The sequence below is a fragment of the Melospiza georgiana genome, chromosome 5 (genome assembly GCF_028018845.1).
Source record: "Melospiza georgiana isolate bMelGeo1 chromosome 5, bMelGeo1.pri, whole genome shotgun sequence".
NCBI classification, from domain to species: Eukaryota; Metazoa; Chordata; class Aves; order Passeriformes; family Passerellidae; genus Melospiza; species Melospiza georgiana.
The window spans coordinates 47,247,905-47,270,042 of NC_080434.1; the positions used below are offsets into that span (position 1 = coordinate 47,247,905).

Here is a 22,138-nt window from a genome sequence, read left to right on the forward strand (position 1 = left end):
GAGCTTGGATAAACTTTACCACAAATGGGGATGTAAAGAGGAACTCATCTAGAACTTTGTGCTGCTGACAAAGGCCATTGCAAGCAAAGCAGAGAATGAGGTTTCTTCCTACTGGACAGGGAGGAAGATTTATTCTACTAAATTGTGTTCTCCCACTGTACTTCAAATTCAGTCCATCCTCCAAGATTTATTGTGGAAGGGAGGCGGGAGGGGGAAGGGAGGAGGGGAGAGGTGGGAAGCAAAAATAATGTCTTCATTGATATTTACCTTTAACAAAAACATAGTAAGAGGAGACAATGCTCCCTTTGCTTCTACATGTGTATGTGCCTATGTCTCTGACTGTTGCATTTTTGGTGTACCACTCCTTCTCATTAGAACTCCTTGCTTTTGCTGATGGGTCCGAGTTCTGGAAATTCCAAGTCACAGGTCCCTCCTCGTTGCACGTCAGCCTTAATTCCTCCCCTTTATTCACTACCCGTAAGGACTCCATATCTGACAGTGCATCACCTGGAAAAAAAAAAAAAAAAAACACAAAATAGAATGTCTGTCAATACAACACTCTCTTTTTTTTCTGCAGCAAAATTATTAATTATAGCTGTATATGTGAAACTAATATTTTTGGGATTTATTTCTTAAAAATATTAAGCTGAAGTCTGCAATTCTACAGACACCTTTTGGCTAGTAAGGCCTTTGGCACACAGAGAAAATAACCAGTGCAGGTGGAAACTGGCCTCTAAAAAACCTTTGGAAACTAAAGTTTCAGATGCACCACTTTCTGCAATGTTTTGGCTTTTGAATGGGAACAGACCCAAGCTCTTTAAAAATTAAATTCAAGAACATATGAGTCTGATCCTACATGGCAGCACTTTTAATCATTCTTTGTCATTTACTCAGTATGTTGCCAAGAACTAAAGTTTCCTTGCTCAACAGTTATCTTTTTATAACTGCTCTCTCATATATTCAGATGCTCCACTCATACTCTTGAATTAGAAGTGTCCAGTTTAATGAAGGCATCAGAATGTTTTCCATACTTGCTTGTTTCTTTACCTGAAGTGCCAATTCAACATTTCTTACATAAAAAACCCCACGCAAATTATTCTTCAAGTTTCCATCCCAATGCTACCAAATTAGTTTCACTGAGGCACCAATCTCCCAGTCACCAAAGCTGCTCTAATTGACTATTTAGCTTCTTTTTCACTGAACACGCCCTAACACAATGTTATAAATGCTCTCACAAAATAAACCTCTGTAAAATTAGCAGCCCCAGTTCACTGTTCCCAACCACTCCCCAACTGTCTACACAAAGAAAGATGCACATTTAAGCTTCCTTAGCTCTACTGTTGGGGCAAGCCAATCAGGGGGTTGCTGAGATAGCATACCCATGATTTGAAAGTCTTAGTGAGCCTACAAAAATGGAGTTCTTAGTCAAAAATCCAGATAAATTCTCACTGTTTTGGACCTACTTGAATATCAGAAGAACATAGGCAAGTATTGAGGTGATCTTGCAGTAACAATCCCTTCCCCTTTTGGAGAAGCTCTTCATTGCTATGAGTAATCCTTAGCTTACAATAACTGTGCTGTTTGCTCACGCCACACAGTTGTACAAGACTGCACAACATCCGTGTGTAGTAGCAGAGTCATGCCAGTGAAAATGCTACTTGCACGCAAAAACACGCTCTGCAGCTCCATTCAGAGGCTGAATTTCCCTACCCACACAGATAACAACAGACGTTCAGGAAAAACAATCGGATAATTACTTGGGATGAGGTTATACACTCCAGACTTAATTCACTCATCTCACAGCTTTAGTCGCTCTTAAGGTATATGCTGGATTAAGACCAGGTCAGGTAACCGCTCCTCTTCCTGACAAATCCACCACAGAGTAGGAAGCAAAGGCTGGCCAGACCACCTGCAGAGACTAATTACTTTGTTTGTTTCCAGTCTGAAAGGAGCCCTCCTTGGAATTAGAATTTATCAGTGTCAAACTCTACTGGCACTCATTCTTCCAGTGTCACCAAGCAATTTTCCACATGAGGTCTACTAATCCTGCATATATGCTTCCATGACTGAATGCATAAACAACCATCCTAGAATAAAAATTGCCAGAAAAGGGAGAAAAATCAACTTTTAATTTCAGATCTGCTACCTCAAAATGCAGGTGTGTGTCTGAGCTGTGGTACAGTAGCTCAAACAAGAAGAGTGTAAGTCCAAGATCTCAAAAGAATAAGTCCCAGCCAGCAGTGGAAAGGTAAACAGGAAAGCTGGAAAAATCCTTTACTCTGGGCAAAGAGATGCCTAACAGCAGGGTTAAGGCAAGAAGACCTCTGATTTTCAAACTCCTCAGTTCAGAGCTGGGTAACTTGTGGCATGTGAGAAGACAGAGGGCAAAGACCTCTGAGAAGGGCTCCTGAACAACCATACAGGCCCTTCATGGGCACCTCTTTGAAGACTACTCTGTTCGGTCCCCACAGACCACAGGGCAGTTCAAGTGACAAATCACATGAGCTGCATAAAACAGCAGAAGTGTGGTGTGGTGTGCTGTAGCTATCCCAGCACTAGCTTAACAGACCAGTCAGAGAGCACTGAGAAAGCAGAAGATATGGACAACCTTCACTGTCATCACTCCATGCCTGCAGCCAGCAAGGTCGCAGCTGGGGGCCTGCCAGGGAGGTGCTGGCCTGGGATGGGCCCCAGTGCCGAGTCTCGAGGAGCACAGTCCTGGGCAGGTCACACAGGCCCTGCCATGGAGCAAACACCAGCGTGTGTGTGCCCTCATCCCAACACAGGGCAGCCTCTCTCACCAGCCCAAGGGGACGTGCTGCTGGGCCTGGCCTCAGCTCCCAGCCCTGGCAGGCACAGGCAGTGGGATGAGCACAGCAGCCTGCTGGCCCGAGCCGTGCTCCCCCTCTTTCGGCAGCAGCCTCAGCTGCAGCAGCAGTGGCTTCATTCCAAGTGTCCAGAGCTACACGGAGAACACTCATTTACTGGCCCCTGAGGAAATGCCAAATGCCTGGCTGGCTGAACTGCTCCCTCCCCTTCCCTCCTGGGTATCTCCCCAGCCCAGCAATGACACACAGGGTAAGTGTGGGCTCCAAACTGCCCAGACAACACCGGCCTGTGAAGTCTGGTGGACAGACATCAGGCTTGTCCTGCTTCCCAAACCTACCTAAGCACCCAACCCTAGGGCACAGGCTGTGGGAAGGTCAAGTGTAGGGTATCACCATCAGGTTTGCAGAGGAAAAAAGGACCCAGTAGAGGTAGCAGTATAAATATTAATGTCATAATTGATCTGCGACCTGAGGATGGATTTGTCAAACCACGCACATCACTGTGTTGTGTGTAAATGCTGACAGGTTCTGCAGTAACAAACCCTTCCCCTCATGAAGGCAGGCTCAATAGTCCTACAAATACTCATGGCCATGTCCCTCTGATGCACAGCACAGCTTTGCACAGCTGGACTAGACATGTAACAGCCATGTCCGAGCCAGGGGGACATTTCTAAAAACCCAACTCCACTTGCATGCAAAAACACACTCTGCAGCTCCATTCAGAGGCTGAATTTCCCTACCCACACAGATAACAACAGACGTTCAGGAAAAACAATCGGATAATTACTTGGGATGAGGTTATACACTCCAGACTTAATTCACTCATCTCACAGTTTTAGTCGCTCTTAAGGTATATGCTGGATTAAGACCAGGTCAGGTAACTGCTCCTCTTCCTGACAAATCCACCACAGAGTAGGAAGCAAAGGCTGGCCAGACCACCTGCAGAGACTAATTACTTTTCGGTCTGGGTTTTGGAGGAAGCCCTTGTTCTCTCTCCATCTCCCTCCAATGAAGATTTATGAATGCTAAATCCAATAGGCAAGTGCACCAGTGCCTGTTTTTCCAGCACCACCAGAAATTTTCCACAAATTCTACTAATCCCCTATATAAACTCACATGACTGAACAGATAAAAAGGTATCCCACAAAAAAGAATTGCCAAAAAGATTAGAAAAACATCATTCCATATTCTTAAGGAACATTTATGACTCTTGTCTACTCTTTCCCCTAGCCCTCATCCTATGCATTCTGGTTAGGAGTTCAAATCTTTGCAACACTTACTAGCAGGACTATCTAGCAAGTTATAGGTAAGTTTTTAAACGTAGTAAACAACACAGCAGAGCCTGACCTATCCAGAGGCACAAGAAATATGTTATGTAGCAGAGCTGGAGAAAAAAAATGAGGGAACTAGCACAATATGGTGAAGTATCACTCATATTTCAATATTATTTTGCTATGGTTCCTTTTGTGCAGTCTGTGAATTCTCAGCAAAACTTAGAAATTCAATGATACCTTGTGCAAAGGATTCCCCGAGTGTAAAGGGTTTTTTCTCTTGCTTTCTGAAAATAATGTCTCTTCAAAAAAACTATGACAGTGTAGGGACAGCCGGTTGTAAACAGAATGACTATTAGATTTGCTTCGTATTATGCACCAAAATATCATCTGTCTTTAAAAAGAGAATTTAAATGGCGTTTAGAAAGATGATAATGACTTTGTGTCTTCTTTTTGGAGGAATAATTAAGTGACAGAAATCTGAGAGTTTAACTAACAACTTGTAATCCGGTGCACTAATCCCCACAGCATGTGTCCATCTGCTCTCTGCTCATCTTTTCTCAGACTCATGTCTGCAGTTGCTCCATTTGTATGGCACCCGAGTGATGGGGCTCATTCCAGGCCCCCTGTTGCTCCTGGGGACTCCAGCAACATCAACCATGTAATCACAGCCACGACACTAAGACCCATAATTCAGGAATCAGTCCTGTTGGCAGTATAATGCTAGAGATAGTAGGGATCTCCAAGTGCCAAACCCCATGGGATACAGTGTCTGCTGTCTCCTCTCAGAGCTCTGTGTTCATGATCCCATGTGGGATCCTGGCTTTACCAGTCACTAGCAGGACTGTAAACTTTCTAGGCAATGGGATGCAGGAAGTTTTCCAGGTGTGGGTATGCATCCTTACTTTGTTACCTGCCCCACACCTAGGCATGCCCCCACCCTCTCTCCATCTCTTCACACCTTTGAAAAGGAGGTGGAGTACTACGTCAATATTCAGCTGAGTGTCCCCATCCCGGCGAGGCCCACCTGACCACAGGAACAACTCAGCACAAGAAGAGAGGAAACCTGTCTTCTGCCCACATGGGTCCTGTGGTCTCAAGTGGTGCAGATGATCCCACTGTTGATCACAGACTGTGGATCCCCCTGTGACACATTCAACATTCCCCACATGCTGCATAGCCAGAGTACCACACTGGCATTCTGGATGACCCTCTAGAGTTGTCCTCAAGGGCAACCAGAGGATATAGTTACTATATGCTAAGTAAAACACACTAATAATGGCAAATAAGTCACAGTTTAAAAAAAACTAAAATAAACAATAAGCTCAGAGTTGGACAACCCAAGTTCCATTTTGGATGTACTAAATTTGAGTCCTACAGCTGAAGAGCTTCACTTCAACAACCCTAACTTCTCTTTGTAATATAAAAAACTTGGGTTAAAAACTACAATGCTGGAAACAATCACTTGAGAACAAGGCTGTGTAACTGAAAAAAAGGAATATATAAATATATTAAAATGAAGGGAGAGGGAGGAAAGAGGAGGAGTACAGCAGTTGTGAATTCTGCATGCAGAAGGAACATCTGGAAAACCAAGCTGGAGGAATTAGAAAATTAAACAGCTCTAGATAATACTGATAGGAAATGCAGGTCAAATTGCAGGGATATGATTAAGGACAGCAGAATGTTCCTGTAACAATTAAGGGATGTGCAAACAACAAAAGCTCTGGCTAAGGAGTGAACCATCCTGGGAAAAAACTACAGTTTATGTTGGAGCTTTTCACCCTCAGCACAACACTGGTGTAGCATGGAAGAGCACATCAGGTGCAAGTCCACATCAAGCTCACAAGCAACTGGAAACCATCTCCAGCTGCCAAGCAAACAAAGGATGTGGGACTGCCATGGACTAAGACAAAGAGTCAAACACTGCGGATTTTATTCCCAGCTCTGCCACACATTTCCTGCACAACCTTAGGGCAACAGGTTAGTCTCTCTGTGGCCACTTCCTCTTTCAACTCTTATCTAAACATTAAAAGGAACAAGAAGTTTGTGGCAGCTCTACAGCACAACAGATTGCTTCCAAAGAAAAATAAAACAAAAAATCCTGTGCCTCATCCCACGTCCTTCCATTTTCAAGTTGTGTGGAACATCTCCCTGGGCAGAGGCACAGTGCAGCTTCCCAGTGCAGTCACAACCTGCTCACACCCAGTACCAGCCTCTCTGCCCAGCCCACGGCACTGGCAGTGCCCTGCCAACAGGTTCATTGCTGCCCAGCAAGGGCAAATGCCTCACCCTGCACCCCCAAGGGCTGGGACACACTGAAAGGGCATGGCAGGCTCTTCTGAACTTCTGCCTTTTCCCCCTGCAGTTGTCCATAACCTTCACAGTCATCATCATTTGAGCTGTACAAACACTGTACAACGAAAACAGTGACCTGACCGTGACCTGATCCTGACCATGATTTCTAAAGCAGTTAACGTTTTCTATCACAAATGCACAGAGGAGCTAAACTTCAAGAGACAAAATGTCCACAACTTTTGTGTAAGATTGTGAGGATTGGATACAATTGGAGAGGCTATTTTTTTTCAGTGCCTCTACATTCTGGGCACTGGCTTCATTTCAAGGGCTATCACACAGACCTCACTCACCGTGGTTTTTCATCTACAACAACATAAGAGAGCAGAAAAAAGAGATATGCTTTATCAGTTAAAGCAGTGGCACTGCTGTAGATGCAGTGGTCCAGGGATATCAGCAACACATGGCTTGCAGGGAAGTAATATCCTCTTTCAGCATACCCAGCACTGCTGGAAAAATGAATGTGTTTTCAGACACACAAGTTCCTGTAGGTCTGAAAGAAGAGCAGAAACAAAACCAACTATTTTACACAAGTGCAGAGGTCCTAGCCAGAAGCCTGCTCAATCCTCTCTAGAGTATTTACACACAGGTCTAATTCAGGAAAATCACCTTTCCAACTCTGTTCCGTATTTGTTAAAGCCACTATGACAGTTGACATATGCTGTGATGGACATGAATGTAAGATGCTTTCAATTACATTTTCTTTGTCTTGCCATTTCATGCCCCAAGAAAAAAATATAAAGTGTCAAACTTTCATGTTAATTGCACTGAAACAACTTGAATTTACTCTGATGTATAAAATCTCCCAGATTTTTCAAAGGAGAGATGGTATCATATGCTTACTTGTTTTGTTCCACTTCACTAAACAGACACTCTCCCTTATGCTAGATGAAAAGTTTAGCAATGGCAAATGTCAGTTTTAAATTATTTGATCTGAAAGCTACATCAGATCCCGTTCCAGCCAGGCTCTGGGGATAAAGGTGGCTAGCAAAAGAAACCATCCATACCAACACCCACACTAGAATCCTCCTCAAAGACATAGACCAAAAAATACCCAACACATGATTGATTGTCCCTGCAAGTGTTACGGACTCTCAGCATATCTGAACAACACAAATCCTTGCTGACTGTCTCCTCTGCCCCAACTGCTTTTCAGAGACTGAAAAATTATCTGTCACTGGACACATACTCAAGTCTAGGCTGATTAGGCTTGCCTGCAGAACTAAGCAGTTTGTTCCTAACCCATCTCCAGGGTCGGTGCTATCTGCTGACCAACAGACTCTTCAATGTCGTGTTTTCCAAGCAGAAACAAAGAGCTCACGAGCTTGTGCCCACTCTGAAGTTTGGGATTCTAGGAAGCTATATATTACTGAGCAGTAGACCAGTGTAGGGGATTAATGAGGGCTTTGACTTTTACCCAGCTGCATGAGGGCAACCCCTGTATTCCCAGCCAGCCCTGCTTGCCCCCTCACCCCCAAAGGGAAGGGGGCAGAGGAAGGGCACTGTGGAGAGCGGGAGGCGGGAGCTCACCAGCACAGCATTCAAAGGCACAGCCAAGCTGACTCCATCTGCAAACAGCATCAAGGAGAAATGAACATCTCCCACACAAAGGGCAAGTGTGGAACCAGCCAGCTGATTCCTACCCATGGCAAACCCAAGAGAGGAAGTGGCAGGAGGTCAGAACAAAGGTTGTCTTTATCATCTGTGGAGGCATGAGCATGAGGAACTACAGAGGCTGTGAGGCACCCCCCTTTGCACTGAGGCCCCATGGCAACCTTTCAGCTCATAGTCTGGGCTTGCACCTACATGGACCTGCCCCACAACACACCTCATGCCCTGGCATGAGAACAGAACAAGTAAGAGGCACTTGGTGCTTAGCACTTGCAGAGAAAAGAGCTCAGGAGACTGCAGGGACACCCAGCTACACCTGGAGAGAGGTTATGCACTCCCCAGAACAAGATGTGGTGAATCAGGAAGAGCCAGTATCAGAAACAGGTAGCAAGAAGCCAAACCCAGCCAGCTCTACAGACCCTGTACATCACAGTCTCTGGGAGAAACGTTCATAGAATCTTCAGGCAGGCTAAACATGAGCACCTGGGACAATCCCTGGCTTGTGGGTGGAAGCCGCAGGTCCTCCTGCAGGGGGTCTTGTCACACCAATTAGTGATGCAGCTAACAGCACTTTGCTTCAGAAGCAGGCTTAGCAGAGCAGATCCCTCACATGACCTCCACAACCATGTGAGAGCTGCCCTATGCATGCAAGCACAGCACTCGCTCAAGGCCAGGGGCTGGGGGAAGCCACTGGACCTTCCAGAGACAGACACATCTTCCTCCTCCCTGCTGGCTTTACTTCCCTTGCTGGGGTGAGGAAAATGCAGCCATGCAAACAGGCTATTGTTCCTGCCTGCTGAGCAGCTTGCCCTTTCTGACAGGCATCCCTCACTCTGCAAAAAGAGCCATTTGTCAAAGGCAGACATGTAGCTGAATATAATTCTAGTTTAGCACACATACTAAATGGCTACAGCAGGATCAAACACTATGTTTCTTTCTAAGGCTGAGTACAGAACCCCCCTGAATCCTCCTTTTTTGAGAAGACATGGCTTTGGGACTTTTCCTGTTGTTTTGAGATTTGTTTTTTGAAGGAGTACCACGTGCACTACATTAGCCCAGTCACTTATCTTGAAGCACTGTGTGTGACAACCTACTCTAGGTGATTAATTCATTTCATTATATTACATTGGCACACTGTGGTCTCTTATACCTAAACTTCCCACCACGGAAGGAATCTACAGGCAATGTGTTAATGAATAAATCCAAACCCAATGCATGTCTGACCTGCCAGTTTTTGGTGGTTTTTTTTTAAACTAGAATGGTCTGTGCTTACAACAACTATCTGATAATTCTTATTCAGAGAGAAACACAGAGTACAGCTAAATATGTATGTATGTACACACACAAGTAGACTTGCAAAAGAAAAAGAGCAACTGTATGCCACAGTGATTGTCAGCATTGAGATTTATACATTTAGACTGATTCTTACTCCTACTGAATTATTGCCTTCTTTCCTCTAATTTCCAAAATTACTTATTAACCAGCTGTCCTCATGGTTAGTTTTGTCAGCTGTTAGACACATAAATAAACAAATTATGAAGTAAGTATGGAGAATGATTAGAAGGAATGAAAAAGCACACTAATGCATAGTGTATTCATATTCAGCTGTCATGCGCCCCATCTATTCCTTTAATGGCTCTTTCTTCTCACTTCTCTTTGCTGACATTTACATTAAAAGGTGCAGTGTCTTTCAACTTCCATTTTGAACGAATGTTCCTTGTAATGAGCAACATAGGCTTGAAAGCATGTTTTCTGAAATGCAGTGAAAAGGTAATTTTAATGAAGGGAAACGAGAAAACTGGAGAACAGTAAATCGCTTTGCAATCTGAATTAATGCCTATTTGGAAAAGGCTCAACTGAGGAAGGAGATGTAAGACTTTTGGCAATGCGAATTCTAATTATTTCAAGTCTTGGCAGTAATTTTATCAAATAGTAGCAATTTCATTAAAAGGTGCACTGGTAATCATCTACATAAGGCCTCCAGAGGGGAAAATATACCAATAATTGCATAATTATGTTATCACTGCTCTTATGATGGACCACATTAAATACCACAAAGAGGAACGCTGCTTTTTACTTTCTCTAGATATTTAGTTCAGTACATTTTCCTAGAAGATTACAGCAATAAACAAGACTTTCAGATTAACATGTTCACCAAATTTTGCAGAAAAGACACAGCTATCTTTCATGTCCATAATACTTTGTATTCTCTTTTCCTTCATTGAAAAAACTGACAGATTAATGAGAAAAATTCTGGGTGTAGTAATAAGATAGAGTATTTATATAGTTGTGTTACCAAAATACAAGTCATTAAATCATGTCAGACAGGCACATGGTACAGGATCCAGGATTTAAGAGGCAGGTTTTAAGATGTTTCCACATTTGTCCATATAAATTAAGTGTATCTATTCAGAGACTTTTGATAAGCGTGCAAGAACTTAGATTTCCCTTATCTAAATAACACTTAAACTTTTCTATTAAGATGTTTTTTAAAAATTATTGTAAAAGTATTGTTTTACAGACAATACCAAATCGACTAAGTAATTTTTTAGTGAGGTACCCAGTACATTAGATATGTATCTTTGCATATGGCTTCTCAAACTGTGACTGGGACAGTTTCTGGGGGAGTCATTGGCATAATTCTCTGAACACCCTCAGGTGAAAAATTTCACCTCAGACAATCACACCAACACCCAGGAACATCTGTCACTGATGTTGTCTTAGACAGAAGTGCTTTGAACATCGAGACTTGGATGTATTTCTGACAATTCAGCTTCATTTCCTCAGTCTTTTGGCAATGAGATAAGTAACTCTGTTATCACAGAAGTCCAACTTGTAGTTTTTGCTTTTAATTTGTACTTTATTCTCTAGTTTACTTATAAGCCTTATCAGAAATTGCACATACATGACATATATACAGGTAACTGCTTACTGAAAAGCAGTCCTCCTTCCTGCTCCAGGAAAGATACACTGAGGACTACTTAATGTGAGTGCAGCCCAAGTGCCTGCTTAAACAGGGAATCCCATTCCATCATCTCTTCTTAATAGATCTAGATTATAGGAGGAGACCAGAAATACAGGGCTTGCTTCTGCTCCTTCCATGTGACCTCTTTTATTGTGCTGCATACCTCAAATCCTAGGTATGATAACATTAATACTCCTGCAAAGTCAGCAATTTTATGTATAATACCTGGAAGTCAGACATGCTATGGAATAGGAAACTTTAACAGCTTGTGTTAAAATGAACACTAATGGGAGGAAGCTTTTATTTTGTGGAAGGTAACATAATTGCTTTTCAAAATATAAAAGTTATGCTCACCCAGGCATAGAAAGCACTTCCATAGCATAGACAATAGCAAACAAGCATCAAAAGTGAAGAAGAGAATCAGCCAGCCACTGCACAGCAAAAAAAATGAATGCTTCAGGATCAGGTCCTAGCACAGAATTGTATATAAGGCATACAAACAGAACCATTTCAGGTAAAAATACCCCATATTAAGCTGCATATTTAATTTAATATGACATGAAAAAGTAAAACCATGGCATTTTTATAATGTATATTTTCCTTTTAAAAGGTAAAAATACTCAACAGTGATTTTGAAAATACAACAATGTCAACTTAAACTTACAGCTCCTCTAATAATTATAAAAATAAAAGCAAAAATTTATTCAAGCTGTAAATTTGCTGTCAACATTTTAAAGATAATATAACTACTGGATTCATCAAAGTCAGCCCCTGAGCACCTTCAGGCAGGTTGTGCTGCAGCAATAAACCAGTCTTTGAAAAGTGGAGTTTCCTAGCAGGTGCAGAGAAAATATTTTCTTTATTTCAGTTCATTCAGTACAACTCAATTAACCATCTAGTCCATTCAAAGAGGAGCTACTGATCTGGAGCTGAAAAAAACCCCATGAATGTTTCCTTCCATTGCTATTCTAAGAATAAGGAGAGAATGACATGGACTAGTTCTAAAATTTTTGTAGCATAGTGATTAGAAGCCATCAGTTTTGACTACAGATAGGCCTTTCAGGCATTAATTCTTTTTTTCAAAACATTTCTCAATGAGTTTTTTCTTCTGAATTGGCTGGCTTCTATGTGGTGCAATTTTTTATCTAACGGAAGAACATTTCAGAATTCTTGTTTCCGTCATTGTAATCGATGCAAATCATCAGCAAAAATCAATTATCTAATACAAGAAATGTCAACATTTTCTATTTTCATACTAAAACATACACATGAAGAATCAGGATCAGTGTATATATAACAAGCTACATAATTGCTTAAATACAGGCACAGTGATTAATCAAAGTAAGTATAACATTAACTGCAAAGGCTATATTTAATTAAAACTCTATCTCAATGGTAATAAAGGAGGTTAAACCTTTCTTTGCAAAATGATTAAGTACAAATGCAAAACCGTTAAAATGAGGCTTACTGTTGGCTGATTTAAATCATGATTAAAATCAGATTTACAATGCTTTGAATCAAATTGAAGCACATACTACAGGGGGAGGTGACCATTTTATTGAACCTGGAAACACTGCATTTCTATCTGCAGTCAGATGTCAGTTTTAAGATCATATCTGGAAGAAATGCAAACAAGTCTGAGAGGGCTGAGAAGAGCAGGAGGAGTTACAAAAGACACTCCAAAAGAAAATATCTGAAAAGGTTTATCATAGAAAAGAGAAGCCGAAGGGTTTATATCATCGATGTGTAAAATATTATTATAAAAAGGATGGTGATTAGTAGTTCACATATCCAAAAGACCGCAAGAATAAAAGGATGGAATTAGGTAACCAGCAAGGGAGATTAGGTATCAGAAGCTTTTGACCTTTAATACCTATTTACTAGAAAAAACAGGTGGTAAGAGTCTGCAGCACAAATCTGCCTTAGAGCAGGTTAGAACAAAAGTCTGTGTGGGGAGATCTGCTCCATCTGACTACAGGGAAGAGCTGGGGACAGAGCAGATCTCTGCAGGTCTCCTCCAGCCTTACTCATAGAGTTCTATGGGAGCTTCCTGAGACTTGCTGTGTCTATGAAAAACCCAGCTGCAGGAAAAAGATGAATGCATGAGAAAATCAGATTTCATACAGCAAAGAATGAAGTTTCCACTCCTGAGGCCTGCAGACAAAACCTTCAACATGTGACATCCAGTGCAGCCATTAACTCCTGAACAAAAAACAGATTAAGTAAGAGAGCCAAGAGCAAGTTTTAAATCTCATGATACCTGTCAGCAGGAATCTGGTTAGTTCTGAATGGCCTAGGTATGTGAACACCCAAAACATTTCTATTACACAGCTCACTGGGATTTTCCACCCCTTCAAAGCATGCAGGCTCTCAATGACAGGTTATAATCAACCAAGCTTGATTTCTTTTTCCTGTGTGGCTTTTGCACCATGCCTTTCTGTAAAACAAATCCACCCCAGCCTTCTCTTCTCCAGACTGGACAGCCCCAGCTCTCTCAGCCTGTCTTCACAGGAGACTTGCTGCAGCCCTCTGGTCCCTCACGAGGAGCACGGTCACCCAACAGGAGCAGGGGACAACTGCTCAGGACTGACAGGAAAAGACAGGAGATGTAGGACTAACCTGGCATTTGCCATGCTTCCAAAGAACCTGTAAGAGATGCATCTCTCTGATTTTCACATTTGCCTGCCACAGTGTTCATCTCTTCTTAACTTAAATCAGCCCATGCATCCTCTTTATCACTTAGGTTTACAACTGCCAGTGCCTAGTTGACCGGAGAATTCCTCTCCATATCAGATATTCGATTGTGTTACGTGATTATAGATTCAACTGCCAAGATGACATTTAAAATTATAGACATTGAATGCAGTCAGCTCCCCCAGTGACAAAAAACCGTGTAGCTCTTAATGGTACCCAGTGATGCTTCATTTTAGTTCCATTTCCAGAAATGATCCCCATGGAGCAGCCCAAAAGTTGCATAGCATGGTAGCAACATTAGAAATTTTTTCTGTTATTTACATGTCTCTTTGCTGGTAAAGTCAAGAGCCTGACATGCTGTAAAAAAATCTTTTGCAACGTGAAAAATATCATTAAAAATCCATTAAATCTGAAAACCGGTGTTTTCAGAATAAATCAATATAATCCCCAAGAGGAAATCCACTGAGAAAATAACATTTACTGAGCTTTCTAATTGGTATCCCCTAGAAAACAGGAGTCACGTTCTCCCCTCAAACACAGATGTTTACACTCTCCTTATGCTTTTATCACTAACGGCAGCAATCTTGGCCAGTGGACAAACAATACACTTCAGTTGTCATTAGGTTTGGCAGCCAGCCAAGGAGACTGCTCACACGCGTAAAATTACGTTCATTTATGACTGTTTGCAAGATTCATTGTCAAACAGGGTCCTACTGGAAAAAAAAAACCTTCTAGTTTCCTAAAAGTCACTGAAAAAGACAACCACAGTACTATAGAATACAGTAATATAGAAGGATAGTAGTAATTTTAAAATTCCTTTTATGCCAAGTTCTCATAATTCCTGTGTGCATTCTCTTCAGATTGTTTTAAATAAATGACCAAAAGATGTAACACACTTTCCTTAGGCGCCGCAGCGTCAGCTCTTCTCTCCCACCCAAAGTTACAATGAAGACCTTAAGCTCAGTTACAGCTGAGAAGCCCCAACTGGGGAAGCTGAGTTTCCAAGGGACAGAGACATCTGCAACTCGTTTCTTGTGCATGGGAACAGTCAGAAAGACATTCCAAAATTTTAGAAAGGTAAAGTTATGTACCTCAAGTGAGAGGGTACTTAGAGTGAATGCAATACATTAGGATATCAGACCTCATTTCCTCTAGCCATTCTCTGAACAGCTGAAAGAGACTTAAGGAAATGAGTCAAAATCCTGGAAGATGTTTGTACTAGATGAAAAAGAAAACAACATCTGTAAAATCATGTGTCACATCCATAGAGCAAGAAAGACAATGTGTAACACTCGATCTCTGCAATGGCATTCATCTTCATGGAGAGAGAAAAAAAAAAGCTGAAAAGTGGCTTAACCTTGAGCAATTACTGCCTCTCTTCTACAAGACTGATATGAGATTGTATCATTAATTGTGTTTGGTAGATAAACATATATGTTGTTGAAACTCTTGGATGCTGCGTGGTTCTTGTTTTATCCAGAATTTGTTGTTCCTTACCTTCAGATTCCATCAGACTGTTTAGTATTTAGACTAGAAAGCAGCTTTCCTTCAAACTACTAGTATTTGGCATTTAGTTTGGCAGTTCCAGATAGTCCTTAAAAATCTTTCTAATAGCTTGTAGTAACAACAAATTATAGTTCAGACAGAAATCTAAATACTACATAGATACCATTAGTCTCTCAGAACAGACCAGAGAGCAAAAAGGACAAGCTTCACAAGGAGAACCTCCTACTGACTGGAATATGACTCAAATGTTTCTCCCAAGACCTGTCCTAGCTCATGTTTACATGTGCTAAAGATGTATCCCTTCCAATTCCACCTGTATCCTGGTGCAGCATGTCCTTTCTGGAGGTGACTCAGGATCCTTTGCTGAATTCAGGCACCTGCAAAGAAGCGTTACTGTTTGGACAATCACTGGGAGAGCTGGAAAACCCACAGAGAGCCAATACAACCCAACAGTACTACAGCTGCAGTCATCTGTTGACAAGAGGCTCTCTCTGGCAAAATAAGCACATGGAAATGCCTTCAGTCTCTATGAATGGTATTTAAACAGGATGTAATCGGGAGTCTCACTTCTTGCCAAATTTGTCACATTCTTTATTACAAAGCCTGAACAAAAATCACTCACACACTTGCAGGGAAAAGGTTCCCAGTGGCAGCGCAGGGAAAAAGAGTTGAATATTGAGCAATCTTTGACATTTCCATTCTGCTCCTGGCAGTGCCCTTAGGCTACATTTCTGCACAGGAGACTCTGCACTGCCACAGGGGAGGGAGGTAAAGGAGGAGAGAGCAGAGATGGAAATGTGAGTAGGGAGGGCAGGATACTCAGTTGGCTTGAGGGGGGTCAAGGCAGTGACTGAATGACAGCAATCAGAATCCTCATCAAATTCAATCTTCCTTCTTCAAGCTTCCTCCCTCATGGCTGATAGGTAGCAGGGAGCATCATGAAAACAGACATTCTTCCCTCTGGGCACAGGGAGAGTCTCCTATTACTCTGCAGTTGATTGGGGGGTAAAAAAAAAAAGGTTGCATTGATGGATGGATGCTGAAGGGAACCATGTCCAGTCTTTCATGACCACAGGACGGAAACACAAGGGACTCTGGCAGAGTACTGGATGGTGGGGGACAAAGCAAACCTTGAGGCAGGACAGGAGAAGAAAAGAGAAAAGATCATTCCAGAATATTGCATCAAAATGAGGACGAGGCAAGTCCCAAATGGAAGGAAGTATGGAAGCATGTTAGCTTGCAAGTAAAACAAAAAGTAGGAAGGGACTATGGACAGAAAAGATGAATGGTTTACCCTTTGAGAAGCTACATTGAGCTGTTTTCTACATCCTCCTTCCCAGCTTGGAGCCAAAGGAAGACGCTCTTGACCAACAGCCAAAAAAATATACTTATTATAAACCTGTACACTGATAAACAGGATAGGTCTCAACAGGGAGATCATCCCAGCCAAGTGTCTACACTGAGACAAAACCAGAAATAGCACAGGGCCAAACTAGCTCTGGAGCAATCCAGAACAGCACACCAGCTCTGTCCTGCCTGTCACTTCTGAGGTTCCTATGCTGCTGCCAGGACTCAGACCATCACAGTGACACCTCGCCCAGTACCACAAAACCAGCCCAGAATACTCCTACACCTGTGTGATACACAGATGATGCACATTCATACCCAAGGACAGCTGTCTTTTGCAGTAGCAAGTTATTTCTCACAACATGGTGTGGTTTTGCTCACACAAGTTTTTGTCTGATGTGTCCCTGAAGTCTCCCACAAGTAAGCGTACAAACCCAGAACGAGAAGAACAATCATGAGGAAGGTTCTCATTGATTCTCCTTGGTTCTCCAGTACTCTGGAAATTGCACCTCTGTCTTCCAGGACACGCTGTCAGTAGGACCTGTTTTCCAAGCTTTCCTTAAGGGCAGCCTAACTATATGATGAAGGGTAGCCTAAAGTACAGGCAAGAAATTAATGAAGTAAAGAAAGCTGGCAGGTATTAATCATTTCAACATTTTTAAAATTTCTTTCTAGGTAGGAATAACTCATGGGTAGGAGACTTTTCCATTCCTGTGGCCACAGCATTTTGCAGCCTTATGTAAGTACTTCTAAATAGGAAAGCCCAAATACCAGATACCACACTTACTCAGATTACCAATAAACAAAAGGCAGCAAACACTAAAAGTTACCTAAACAAAGCCATTAAGGTGTGTTTAACACATCCTAAAGTGTTTTACAACGAAGAAGCGACAATTGTCACTGCTGCTGGTTTCTGGTGTTTTGGCGGTATGCCCTGGGCAGCGGCTGGCAGAACCCTCCCCGCCTGTGTCACACAGGGTGCTCTGCGAGGCTCCTCTCTGGTGGTGGCAGCACACGTTAAACACCTATCGCTGTGCATCGCTTCCCTGGATCCTAACCTCGTTCTTGGATAAACAGCGAAAGAACCTTTCATGTTATCTCCTTTCAGACTTTAGTGCCCAGGGCCAAATTCCTCCCCAGGTCTAGCAGCGACCTCCTTCCAGCACCATCGCGGGACCCAGCCAAACGCCTCCTAAGCCCACAGACCACGAAAGGAGATGCAGGGCGGCTCTGAAAGCCGTGTGCGAAGTTGCCCAGCTCTGCAGCCACATACAGTATTTAAACCATTAGACCTGTGCTCCAGGGCAGAGGTCAACAAATAAACTCCCTTTTTAGAAACGAGTGGAAGGGAACCTACAACACATCAAAGTTTTAGCACCAACTGATCCCCCGAAGGCCTGAGAGGTTCCTATCGCCCTCCTTTTCACCGCGAAGGTCCGCCAGTGCCGCAAGAGACAAGCCCCGATGCCCTGTCCCGCCGGGGCTGCACCGGCGGGCGCAGAAGGCACCGAGCCCACCTGCTCCCCCGGGAGCTGCACAGCCTGGACACAGCCCACCTGCTCCCCCGGGAGCTGCACCCCGCTGCACAGCGCTGGACACCTGACGCCGGCTGCTCGTCCCTGCCCATTGTTCAACGAGCACTTAACCGCGGGGACATTTTGTACTGATCCCCGGACAGTTTATTGTCAAAACAGCCCGGCCGGGGAGGTGGAGGGGGTGGAGGGGTTCCCCGCCGGCCCCTCTCCCAGCCCCGGATAGCCGCGCACGGCAAACAAAGGACTTTATTTCCCCGGCGGGGCGTCCCACCAGGGCAGCGCGGGGCGATGCCGGGCACAGCGCGGGCTGCCGACCGACCCCGGCCGCGGCGCTGCCCCGAGGAAGGGGCCGCCAGCGCCGAAGTTTTCCCCGCCGCCGCCGCCCATGCTGATCCCGGCCCCGCGGGGCTCCGCGCCCGCCCGCCCGCGCCCGCGGCTCCCACCTGCGGGGAAGAGGCTCAGCAGCAGCAGCAGCAGCACAGTGAGCGCCGGCTCCCGGGCGAGGATCGCGCCCTCCATCCCGGCGCGGCTGCCGCTCGCAGCGCCCGGCGCGGAGATGCCCGAGCCCCGCGGGAGGGAGCGGAGTAGAGGCGGCCCCGCCCCGCCCCGGCCCCCGCCCCGGCGCCGCCGCGGGGATGGGCGCAGGTGAGCGACGCGCCCCCGCCCCCGGGAAGGGCAGCGCGCCGGGAGCCCCCGCGGGCTCGCCCTGAAGCCCCTCAACAGAATGGTTTAGGAAAAAAGCACAGAGCGCCGTGGCTGAACGTGCGCACGGTGCTGTCGTGGGGGAGAGCTCGCCCTCCTCACGGGCAGCATTCTGCCGTGCCGAGCACCCCAGGGATCGGGGCCGCGTACACCCAAGTGGAGCGTGGACCGGAGAAAGGCGGGGGGGGAGCGGCCGGGCTGGGCACGGGAGCTGGAAACGGAGAGAGCATCCCTTAAAGGGCAGGTACAAAGGCGTATTTGCCTAGCTTTGAAATCCTCACTGATCGCTCCTGGAGGTGTCACAGTAGGTTCTGGAGGCACCAAAGGTATTGCCTCCGCCCTGCCTCGCACTGCTGGGATCGACTCAGCCCGCTGTGGGCCACCACCTATTAAGGGCCAGAGCACCTAGAGTGAGACTTAAAAGTGTGTGCCGTGGCACAAAGCGAAGACTTGAAAGTGGCTGGTTTGGTATGGAAAAGAGAAAACTGACAGGGAGCTTAAACGTGAAAAGGGTCCTTAAGAAAAGGATTGTGAGCGATTGTTTTTCATGTTCCTCAAGGGCAAGATAAAAAGTTATCCTCTTAGTTCTCAGGAAAAAAAAATCGCTTATATGTAAGGAAGGCAATTGCAAAGAGAAAGGAGGATTTAGAATACAAATGCATTGCAAGAAGGGGTTGTGGAATCCCACAGAGGGAGTTTTTTAAGCACCGATGAGACCACTGACGAAGATCTGGGAGCACTCACTTCTGTAGCTGCAGAACAGGAGTGGAGCTGCTCTTCAGGCATAAATAACACAAACTACACAAATGTCTAGCTTTAACACTGCTTTGGCAGTCAGTGCCACACACTGTTGAGGTGGAAGGAAGGTAGACAAGTGACCCAGGCAAAGGAGTCATGCATGCATTCCCCAGCCATGCTCTGCCCACGTTAGCAGCACCTGAACAGGCAGGTGGGCAAAGGACACACAGACTGTCAGAAAACCCATAACAACACTTCTGGATGTACAGAAAGATGCAGAGGACATATGGCAAAACTTTCACCCCTGGAAAAGCATAAATGTAGACTTCTTGAAATGTGTCGGTATAGATCTGAAAAATTATTGAAGGTAAAATATTCCTTTTTTTTTCTTCATCTTCCTTTCTTTTTCACTCCTGTCAGATTTTTTCCCAAGGTTAATAGCGCTGTCCCACATGGTCCAGCATGAGATGAAAGTCTTGTCTTACATGTTTAAAATGGCTCTCTCCATTTCTTTACTCTCTTTCATCTCTGACAGCCAGTTTCTTTTGATAGGTGAATCCTTCCTCTGCTGCAAAATGGAATACTTTTTGTTAGCACACCAACAATTTCAAAATCAAATAGCGTTTTAGAATCACGTTTCTTACTAGGTGCTAGCCTCATCGAATTAATCTTAGGGAGGAAAAATTTACCGAAATACTTAATTTATTAGTGCCCCCCTCATTTTCCAGGTGTTTCTGTAGGAGAAAAAAGGTGAACTGGAATTTTTTAATGTAAACAGTCAGAGCGTTTAATTTCTTAAAGATGCAAAGGCAGGGCACTGTACACTGTAAGAGGTTGTCACTAAAGCATTATCAAGGAACATGTGATGTTGTTACAGTGGCAGGTTTTTCCCTGTTCTCCTTGATTAGTGCTCCTTCGGTTAGTGGCCTGCCTTTAGGTCCTGCACATCCCTGATCACATGAATCCGAGCTCCGCGTGGCTCTGCATCATATGCCTCATTTTCAAAAACATTAGCTCAATGTTGGATCTCAAAATCAAAGTGGTAACAGCATTCTCCACGTGCTTTGACTGACTATAAATAGCAACAGTAAGTGGGAAACAAAGGTGAATTGCTTTTAACCTTTCCCCTTCATTTATTTTTAATAATTATAATGATAAATGCAGTTGCCCTTTTCAGTGGATTGCACTAAATGCTGTGAATTCTGTTGTCTATATCATGTTTGCATAATAGAAGCAAAAGAAAGTTTCTTAAGCAGTGGAGGTTTCTCTTAGGTCTTTTTCCTACCTTTGTCCGAAATATGTGAGCATAAACCAGAAAGGTTCTTCTTTGGCTTTGCAGTCAGCCTCACATGTTCCTCTCTTCAGTTTGACAACTGATGGTTGACATTTGGGAGAGTGTAGAATGAAGAGAGAGACAAGAGAGATCTACAGCCTTTGGACACGAAACAGATTTGGAGATAAGAGTGATAAGCTTGGAGAAATATGTGAAATTATATTTGAAAAGTTCACTTCAGCTTGAAAGCCTGAAAGTGATTTAAAATTTGTGGATGAGCTCCTTTGAAAAGTCAATTCAAAATATTGCTTTTAGATATCCATGGGAATGCTTGCTGAAGTAAACATTCAATAGGTCAATAATATTGGTAAGATTAAGCTAATGCCATCAAAAAACTGCTGCTTTAATGAAGGGCTTGTCATTTCTGTATCTGAATGGAAATGCATTTGGAAATGAGTGAGTTTGATGGTTTAAAACAATTTATTTGTCAGAGCTATGAAAACCTTTTTTACAGCATAAATAATCTTAGAATCTTTTTATCTATGACAAAATGTATCTATTGAGAAGAGAGGAAATACTCTTCTGATACAGCCAATCAATGCTGGCTAGAATCCTTCCCGATAGCCCACGATAACAACTTCTTCTATAAGGCTTTATTTTCTTTTTTCTAAATTGCAGATTGACAGACTTTAGGCTGGAACATGGCTCTCTCATATAAACTGGCAGCCCCAGCAAACCAGACAGCTCCAGAATTAACTCCTCTGTGATTCCTGAAGGCTTTGAGAAATTACGAGAGTTTGAAACACATATTGATTTACCAATGTTGCCGTAAAACCTATCTAATCACAGGGATAAAAGTTTGTTAAGCTTTTAAAAAGTAAAAAGTGGTTAAATTTCTGCCTTATGCACTCTTCTAAAATCATTTCTGAAGGGTTACTGTTAGGAATGTCATATGACCATCGTGCAAAAATATATACTCAGCACTCTGCTGTATCTTGATCCTAATCAGCAAAACTGTAGCTGTGAATTTTCTCAGCCTCTTGCTTTATTAATTAAAATAAAAGTGCATTAAGTCTGCTAGCCTAAACTGTTGGTACAGGAAGGTGTAATCCAGCTGGACCTGTTTTCTAGAAACCTTGAGATTTTGGGACATCCCATTGCATTGTTTTTATTAATCTCTAGTCTTCTGCTCTTCACACTGACATGTTAGGGTGGGTAAGTGGAGTAAACTGGTAGCATTTGATAGGCATATGTCTTAGGACTTCATCTGTAGATGGCAGGATTATAATGTCTTCATGCAGTTTAACTGATGAAAC

The 22,138-nt window shown here is 43.6% G+C and overlaps 1 protein-coding gene across 1 annotated transcript in view; it reads right to left on the reverse strand.

The window, feature by feature from the left end:
- KIT (KIT proto-oncogene, receptor tyrosine kinase) overlaps positions 1-18,666 on the reverse strand; it is a 55,040-nt gene extending 36,374 nt beyond the window's left edge. The window contains exons 1-2 of the mRNA XM_058024135.1: positions 18,553-18,666; positions 268-507 (exon numbers count right to left, since the gene is read on the reverse strand). Coding sequence (XP_057880118.1) covers positions 268-507; positions 18,553-18,628 — 316 coding nt within the window. The 5' untranslated portion in view covers positions 18,629-18,666. The remainder of the gene's footprint in view (positions 1-267; positions 508-18,552) is intronic.
- Positions 18,667-22,138: the final 3,472 nt, after the last annotated feature.